This window comes from Thalassophryne amazonica, chromosome 9 (genome assembly GCF_902500255.1).
Source record: "Thalassophryne amazonica chromosome 9, fThaAma1.1, whole genome shotgun sequence".
NCBI lineage: Eukaryota > Metazoa > Chordata > Actinopteri > Batrachoidiformes > Batrachoididae > Thalassophryne > Thalassophryne amazonica.
In genome coordinates this window covers 73,918,175-73,927,707 of record NC_047111.1, presented here as the reverse complement: position 1 = coordinate 73,927,707, position 9,533 = coordinate 73,918,175, and the positions used below count along the sequence as shown (strand labels likewise).

The window sequence follows — 9,533 nt, the reverse complement described above, 5'->3', positions numbered from 1 at the left end:
AGGAATGACATCTCATCAGAACACTGGTCAGGGAGTGGAGTAATACATCCAAATGTGAAATGTCAAATATTTTGCCACTATTACCCTGATATTATACAGTTTGAAATCTCACACGATTAACCAATCAGATTTGTGGAAAAAATGTAATTGGATTACAATTTAAATTTCTGATATCTGATCAAATTCTTTTCATCAAAATCTGATGGATACCAATCCAGAATATCGGATCGGTGAACCCCTACTTGTGTCATCAACTGGCTGCCAGGCAAAACGGCACATCAGTTCACCCTCAAAAATAATTTTCAACCGTAACGTTAAAAAATTACAGCAGATCCTGAGAATAAAGTTACTTTCTTTCAAAGTAAATAGCAGATGGGTTCATGCTTGAGTCATGTAATCCAAGATGAGTTTTCAATCTTAATCCTGATTTTTTTTTTTAAAGGCTTAATTTGAAGTTTAAAATCTTCGCAGAGACTACTTTTCAAAAAGCCGCTGCAATTTTCTCCTTGACTTAATAGAGATAATAATCAGTGTGTCTAAACCTAATCACCTACTTGCTCCCAGTAGTGCACCTGCATTGATTTATTTGTTTAAAAAATGCGACTGGCACGCTGATGTAAAAGACGAGGACGATCAGAGGCTATTGCTGCCAAGAGATGAAGGGCAGCCAGAAATGACGAGATTGGTGAAAAATGGTGTGATCTCTCGAAACTGAGCAAAAAAAAAAAAGAACAGTAAATCACCGCTGCTCCCTTTGGACCCATGTGGTCCACGCAGCCAGCGAGAATCACAGCCACGTCAGACCAAAAAACAAAACAAACAAACAACAACAACAACAAACAATCAGGCAGTGGGAGAAATCGGGCTGGTGCGTGTGCACGCCACTTTTCCATCTGACGCTGCAGGTGCAGCTCATTGATTATTTTGGCGCACATCGACAAATGACCCTAATTAATATCCCGAGGAGGAGGAGGAGGTCACTCTGGCTTTTCCAGCTCCTAAAAGTGAAAGGACCGTGGAGGGGAGGAAGGAAGGAACAAGAGAAGTTACGAGAAACACGCACGCTAATATGTGAGCGCGTGAGGTGGTGGTGGTGTGGGGGGGGGGGCGGGGGGCGGCCGCATACCAGCTCGATCTCTACAATTTTCTCTCTTCATTGAGGGAAAGTGTCGTTCCATTCATGCCATTTCCGTTCATTCATCAGCTGGGGCCAGCCGAGACTCGCACGGTGCCATCTCCTCACCAGCTTCTTATCAATGAAAGTGACGTCAGCACCCAATGCAACTCGAGGGGGAGTGGGAGGGGGAAGGAGGTGTCACGTGGTCCGGCGAGGGTATATACAATAAAGTTGCGCTGGCCGTGGTGCTGAAAACATTCCCTCAATTGTATATTAGCACAAACACATCACTCTAAACAACAACAAAAGCACAGCAACCTCGCTGCATTTTTCTTGATGCTGCTCACAGGTTGAAGACAGAAACGGGGAGCAAAATCACGCAACAACAACAAAAAACCTCTCAGGTGATCCAATATTCATGAAATAATTTGGGCTTTACCAGCGTTGTGAGTGTCCCCGCTTCCCCACCCACAGTGGGACTTCAGGTAAGTCAACCACACTCTCTTTGTGTGTCACTGGCGTCAGTTTGGAACATTTTTCTGTTAATGACCTCTTTATTATTCATAAAAAATGTTTTGAATGCGATGAGAGAGTAGAAATATATTTGGATTTGGTGTGCATTAAAATTCGTACTTTATCAGCAGAGTAAATGTTTGCTGTTTTTTTTTTCTAGTAGATGTGAGTGTGATTGTATTTATGTTTGCGTTTTATTGTGAAATCAAAGTGAAATATCTACGTTTTTATAACGCAGAGAAATGCTGCTATATCTCATTCGCAATGTTTTTTTCCACGTCAGTATGTTCGATTATATTGATAGTATATTAATGAGCATATAAATGTTTGTTTTTATTTTATATAGCCTATATAAAAAAATATAATACAATGATTGTAATGGTGACTATTAAAATACGCTGGATTTATATATGAGTTAGATTTAACTACCGGAATTATTAAAGATTTGTGAAAACAAATTATGCAATTTATATATATATATATATATAGTTTCGGCCCAAGTTGTCCGATTTCGACTGCAACAAAAATCGTGACAATGTTTTTATTTTTATTTTTTAGGATTTGATAATGCAAAAAGAACAGATCCTCAATTTTAATAAAAAAAAAAAAAAAAAATAGCTCCCACATGGCAAATCATTTATAAATCAATTTCTTTCATTTCATATTTGGCGGATTCAGTTTCTGAAATGGAAATAGTTGAGAAGTGCGTTGCGTGCTGCGTCGTGCAGCCAAAATCTGCGTCTGTCCGCGTTTCACCACTTCCATTAAGAAGAAACCTGCTCAAATCACACAAGGACAAAGCTGGTTGTCTTTCTGACTGGTTTCTCGTCTCTTTTGCAAACAGAATTTTATTTCCTGAAATGTGACTTGTGGTTCTTTTTATTTATTTATTTATTTTAATTTTGGACAAGCGTTTTGTGGACCAGACGGTGAAATAACGCAGCCGCTGCTACCAGCTTTACGCATGACTTCGCCGCGTTACCGTCTTTAAACCAGCGCTCTGCTCACGTCGATTCCATACGTGGACTACTAAAATCATAATTACACAAAGACAGTCCTCAGATAAGTGCGCATTTTTTCATTTATACAGTTTTTGACGAAAAGACGCTGCGCGCTTAAAATGGCAGATCCGTGCGTTCTGGTTGGATTTGCTTGGAAAAGAAGGTGAGCCTTTTTTGCGATACATCAGTTAAAATGCTACGATGTCGTATCATTAAATTCCACGATAGAAAATAAATAAATAAATAAAATATCAGAACATCAATTGTTCTTCATCAATTAATCCGCGCACAACAATGATGCAAAGACGCGCGGCTGCAGATCAAAAAGAGATCATGTTTAGGATAATGGCGCAATTTATGTGTGCAAATAGTCGCCTCCTCTTGAAAGAATGGGCCAGCTGGCTCGTTTAATATCGAAGGAATCACGAATGATAAGCAGTTGTGGTATATGTGGCCACATCAGACCTTTATCTCCATGCTTCCAGAAACCCGGAGGTCATGCATCATCTCCAAAAAGACACCCAACAGTAACCGTTATAAAATGGAACATTGTATTGTAGGAAAACCAGTGAGTGAGAGAGAGAGAGAGAGAGAGAGAGAGAGAGAGAGAGAGAGAGAGAGAGAGAGAGAGAGAGAGAGAGACGTCCCAACCTTTGTTTTTGGGAGAAAAGACAGCCTTGCTATATTCTTTGTTGCATTTGGCATGGATGACTGGACACCATTTTGCTGCGTTGCTTTGGTCTCAAACATTTGTTCTGTTAATCCAAAATTATTGACATTGCCAACTGAGCTGCAAGTTACAAACTGCTATTCTGGGTCATGTTTTTGTCTTTATTTGTTATCGTCCTAAAGCCAAGCACTTTCCAGTGTGTTTGTGTCCAACATTTGAAACTTACTGAACATTAATCTGCTCTTGTGGGTGACTGAAATTCTACATCAACAGGATTCCAGGGGGGAACTACCGCAAAACTGTGAATCACTGTTTCTCCCTTCCCCCCCTCCCCTCCCCTATCTGCCTTCCCCCTTTCTTCTTCAGGTGCTTAACCTCTCCCCTGCCAGTTCTTCATGGTCATGACCTGTCATCAAGCGCCTTCCACAGCCCTTCTAGTCCTACTGGTCCTGCTCACTATCACTCCACAGCTGGCTGACGCCGCCCCTGTGTGGGGTGATGGAGGGGAGGGAGGGGTGGAGGGGCGCACCCGGACAGATCGCAAAGAGGACAGCCTCGCCACCCCCTTTCTCCCGCTCCCGCTCCAGACTCTCTCGAGCGCCATCAATGCATCGTCAGACCGGGGCAGAGCACTCGGTCAGGAGAGCAGATTAGATCAAGCGAGAGACCCTGCACAGGTGCTCGCAGTTCTCCTGGAGGCCATGGACCACCCGGAGGAAGGTGGCAGGCAGCAAAGCAAAACCAGAGACTGGGAAGAGGGTCAGAGTGAGGCGCCACTCTTCATCAAAGGCTTTGAGGGTGGTCAGATAAGGAGAATGGCTGAGACACAGGGAGCAAGAAGGGCTGTGGAGGAGGAGGAGGGGGTGGGGGTGGGGACTGGTAAGGGCATTGAACAGCTAATTGTAGGCCATTTGACAGCTGTTGTGGGTGGTGACTTCAAGGGAAAGGAGGAGGAAAATAAAAATATCAGATCCGCGGAAGATCGAGGCCTCTCCGTGGAGGCTGGAGGTGCTGGCACAAGTGAGGAGCAAAGAAAAGAAGAGGACCATGAGCAGCAGGAGGGAAACAACTTAGAAAGTTTCTTAGAGAAGGCAGCTTCACAACGAGATGATCCCTCACTGCAGCGCAAAATAAGAGGCTACTTCCAAAACATTGACTTGGGTCTTCAAGACAATGAGATCCTGCCTCCTCTGAAAGGCTACAAGGCATATAACACTCAGCTGGCACGAGCAGGAAAGAAGCTGCACTGGCAGGACAACGAGGCACGTGACAGACCCGTCAAAGGAGGCAACTTCATGGATGACTTTGAGGATGAAGGAGAGGAGCTGGAGGAGGAGGTGGAGGAAGAAGAGGAGAGTCTCTCCCAAATGGAAGAAGAAGCAAGGGCCCGCGCAGAGAAACAGGAGGTCCTCAGACAGCAGGAGGAGGCAGAGCGGGCGAGAGAGGAGGAGCAGAGGCTGGCAGACATTGCCTCTGACATGGTGCTGCAGTACATGGGGAGGAAACAGCAGTCGTACATGAAACCTCGGCAGAAGAGCAGCACGGGAGCTGCCAGCAACACTGCTGAGGACAAGCGCTCCGAGGAGGTCATCTCCGATGAAGACGACATGGACCAGCAGATGATTGACAGGTTGATTGAGATCAGCAGTAAGCTGCACCTGCCGGCGGATGACGTGATCGAGATAATTAGTGATGTGGAGGAGAAGAAGAAGAAAAGGAAGGAGCTGCAGCAGCAGCCATCCAAAGGCAGTCCTGTTGCACCACGCTTCCGGCCTCTGGTACCTCCTCCAGTGGCTGCCCCACCCATGTACCACTACACAGCCTCAAAAAACACCAAGAAGGTCCCTTATAAGAACAAATCCAACAAGAAATGGCATAAAGACAAAGTTAAGTCATACAAACAGGACTACTGGTATAAGCCTCAAAAGCAGCTTGACTACTGGTATAAACCCCAGAAACAGTTTTTAGCCTTCCCTTCCTATCCATACTACCAGAAGCCATATCGAGCATACTACCCTGTGTACTTCCCATATCCCAAATCACAGTATTATGGCAAACCCTTCCCCTCCAGAGACCAGACGTTTGGCCCTCAGGAACTTGACCTCCAAGCACCAAGGCAAAGGCCCTGGTCTGCGGGTAAGAACCGTGTACAGGGCTGGAGGCAGCCACCCGTGCCCCGTCTGCCTCTCACCCCTTATATCTCTAACTATATCCTTCCTCACCCACGGACCTATCAACCCCTTCCTCCTCCAAAACCAATAACCACGCCCAGGAGGGGCAGGCGACCTCCATATTACTACCAGCATGTGACACCGGGAGATGACTATGAGGAGGATGGTCTGGTGCCTCAGCTAGATAGTGAGGAGGAACTGGAAAACTTTATTGAGAGGATCTACATGAAGCGCAGAATGTACTGAGAGACATTTTGGACATTTGTCAGCGCAGAGACACTGACAAAGATGGGAAAGATATGGCTGAAGTAAAGTAAACAGAGGTGTAAAAGGACTCAGTGGCAATTAGATAAGGAATCTGGTGCCTGGTTGAGATCTACCGATAAAGAAGTAAAGAGTGATAATTATGTTGTTTTACTCACTGTAACTTTACGTTGTTGTTTTCGGTCAGGGAGAACATGAAGGATCCCAGTGTAAGCTCCCTGTAACCATGTTCAGCCTCTTGCTCAGTTTACATTTTGAAACAGAACATACTGTGGTGTATGTCTGTCTCCATTCAGGTGTTTCTCTGAAGCTTGTGCATATTTCAAAGTTTTGTAGTGGGTACACACAGCAGACCCATATGCAGTGTATTCATAAATAGATGTGACCATTTGAAGGGAGCCATTTTTACAGCTTTGATTATATCCCGTATGCCATATTGCAAAACAAAAGTTCTTCACTACAAAAAATATGAAAAAAAATTGAACAAATGTTGACAATATTTTTTGTTGTGTTTGATGTCTGTAGTTGTTTTTGTTACTGTCAATTGGATCAATGATAAATGGACTGCATTTCTATGGCACTTTTTCCCATATGAGGCAGACACTCAAAAGGCTTTAGAATGATGCCTCACATTCACACACATCAATGTTAGGGTGCTGCCATGCAAGGTATGCAACTGCACATTAGGAACAATTTATGGATTAAGAACTTTGCTAAAGGTCACCTTTGTGGTTATCCTGTTTGAATTGACCATGTGACCACCACCTTCCCCAAATGCAAATCAGTTGTGGATCAAAACAACTTTTAATAGCTGCAAAGGTGTGAGATGCACACAACTCACCATCAAGATTTTTGCCTTACAAGCATCAAATACTATCCTAGAAATAGCGTATTGTGTAATATTATCATTGCAACTGTTCCCAGTGTAGAAACCCTATGGACTCCAAAAGCACAAACCGAAACACTGACAACTTCCAGCCTGGTGGACTAAGGGTTTTAAATCATTTTGGGATCAACAGGCTATTGTGTAAACATATTTATGGCAGAGCCACCATAATCAGCATCCCAGACCTTTCATATTTCCACCATTTTCTTTGATTCTTGCTCATCTAAACTATTTCAAATACTTTTTTGTTGATTTTTCACAGTGATCATTTGTCAAAAACAAAAAACAATTAGTACACTTCAAACTTTGATAATCTCTTTTTCACACAGCCTACCTAAAATTACACTCTGTCTGTCCTGCAACCTTTTGCATCAGACATTCACCAAGAGGCTACTAATATTTTGTTCATTTTCAGAAGAAATTCACTGAAATGTTTCAGACAAGGGAGTTGGGTCTTGCGCTTAAACCGTTAAATGCACGTCTTTCTACTTGCATCCTTAAAAATGAACAAAAAAATAAACAAAAGAACAAAAAAAGAGGAAAAATAAAACAGTATGGAGAAATCAAGATGGATGCTTTCTCTGAATAAACTGTGAACATAAAAAATATAAAAAAAAATAAAATTTCAAAGGAAGAGGGCCACTGTCTACAGTGAAGTCACCTTCTTGTCAAAGGAGAGTGTTGTTGTTGATGTCACCTTAGCATTGTAAGATGTACAGTGTGAAATAAATATGCCTGTGCAATGTGTAAATAACAGCATGATGATTAATAGTTTTGCTATGTGATACAAAAAAATAAAAGCAATTATTTTATTAAAGTTCAGTTTTTTTAATGGCTTACTGGAGAGTATGAATAGGAAAAGTGCTTAATTTATAGGTAAAGAAAATATACAAATGCTTGCTAATGCTGAAATAATTGCTATGTTGATATTACTGTACAATTAGTTTTAGATTTAGTTAGTTGTATATCCCATTAGCTTTTCAATTAACTTTATATTATGTAAGTTTCAAATTCAGCTCATTGCTTAAGGCGTTTTCTGTTTTCCTGCATTTTATTCTGTTAGATTTAGTTTTAGATTAAGTTACCTTTAGATTCTGTTTAAAAGTTGTTAATTTCTTTAATATTCATAAAAATAATTAGCATTTTGGGTAGGTTTATATGCACTTAGCTTTATATTTAGTTAGTAAATGTTTAGCTTTACCTCCCATTATTTTTAGACTTGGGTAGCTTCATATTCAATTAGCTTTAGATTCAGTTAGCGTCATATTCTGCTGGCTTTACGTTTAAATTTTTATGTTTAGCTTGCTTTACACTTGGTTTTAAATTTAGGTAGCTTCATATTGTGTGCCTTTTAGATTAAGTTAGCTTCTTATTGTGCTAGTTTTATTTTATGTTAAGTTTGTTATTTATTCAGTTGTCTTCATGCTAAATTTATTTTAGCTTTAGTTAGCTTTCAGTTAGCTTTATAGTCTGTAACCTCACATTTAGTTAGTTTTTATGTTTAGTTTGTTTTAGACGCTGTTAGATTTAGACAGCTTCATGTTCATTTAGTTTTAGATTTGTTAGCTTTTTATTCAGATTAGTTAATTTTCTTACAGTTAGCTTTATGTTCTGTTAACATTGTAGTTAGTTATTTTGTATTTTAATTGATTTTTATATGAGGTTAATTTTAGATTTAAGTTAATCCCGCCTTAGCTGCAAGACTGTAAAAATCACCGTGAAAGCATTCACCCAGTTTAATACCACATGAGGATGGAGAATGGTGTGGTGCTAAGGTGTTATCTGATCTGGTCTCATATTCTATATTCCAAAAAAGGAGTGAATGCGGCTAAATGATGCACTGAACAAAGTCAAAACCGGTTTGATGAAAAACAAGCACAGAGCAAGAAAGGGAGTGAAAGTGTGACGATTTACTGAAGAATGGAGAAATTCAGAAGGCGAGGGGAAATGGTAACTGCAGTGATTGATGAGTCACATGACCGGTGGATGAGTCATCCATCGGTACACTTTACTGCGCAGGATGCCCCCCTCCACACAAACACACGCACACACTGAAGGATGTTAACTCCTGCCTCGAACCAACCAGTCAGTTTGTGGAAAAGTACTTGGTGGAAAGGTTTCAACATATCTTCTTATTGTCCCCTGAGTTTATGTGCACTATTTGCCATTCCACTACAGTTCCTTGCAGTGGTTCTGGCTGCCTTTTTTGGCATCACAGTAAGCTGCATGTTTGGTTGCGCAGGAACAGAGTTAATGACTAGTAATCCATGAATATTAATTCAGAGGTGTGTCACTTCAATGTTTTGGGTTGGAATTTGATCTTTGCGATCCTCGGTTTTGGCCTGAGTGATGCATCTTCTTTAAATAAGGAGTTAGACATCGAGGGCCCTATCTTGATGATCTATGGCATGGAATGCAAATCTATTTAAGTGTTTAAGTCCTTGATACCACCTTACATGTTGTGTAGCATGCAAAGGGGTTGGGTATGGGTAATTTCACATTAATCATGAGCATATCATGAAAACAACCAGAGTGACATGTCACACCAGAGTTCAAGATATATAGTACTGTGATAGGTTTCTGGTAAGGAAACCACCTTCTCAGACAGGCAAGCTAGAATCAGCTAGCCAAACAGACCTAACTCTGGATGTTGCCATGATAGTTGTGAATACTGTGTCCTTTGACGTGGTACTCATATGTGTGAAGACTGCCCACTAACCACTTTGTATGAGACATGCTAAGGTACAGCTGTTTCAGCTGGTTATTCATATGGGCCTCACTCATGGAGATGGGCCTGTTGCCTGCAAAACTTTTGAATGCAATTTCAGAGCTGTTCATCTGTAGGTTACCAGACAGGAAAACGAGTCCAGCAAAACATATTTCCCTACACAAGGCCTGTACCTATTTCTGT

At 41.5% G+C, this 9,533-nt stretch overlaps 1 protein-coding gene across 2 annotated transcripts; it reads left to right on the top strand.

The window, feature by feature from the left end:
• Nucleotides 1-1,450: 1,450 nt before the first annotated feature.
• Nucleotides 1,451-5,927, top strand: si:dkey-175g6.2 (RNA polymerase II degradation factor 1). 2 transcript variants are annotated; one of them, XM_034178372.1, is made up of 2 exons: nucleotides 1,451-1,602; nucleotides 3,668-5,927. In XM_034178372.1, exon 2 carries the CDS (start codon nucleotides 3,697-3,699, stop codon nucleotides 5,716-5,718), a length of 2,022 nt encoding a protein of 673 aa, XP_034034263.1. In that variant the 5' UTR covers nucleotides 1,451-1,602; nucleotides 3,668-3,696; the 3' UTR covers nucleotides 5,719-5,927. The 2 variants fall into 2 exon arrangements, with proteins under 2 accessions (XP_034034263.1, XP_034034264.1); XM_034178373.1 differs by lacking the exon at nucleotides 1,451-1,602 and adding an exon at nucleotides 2,443-2,794.
• Nucleotides 5,928-9,533: the final 3,606 nt, after the last annotated feature.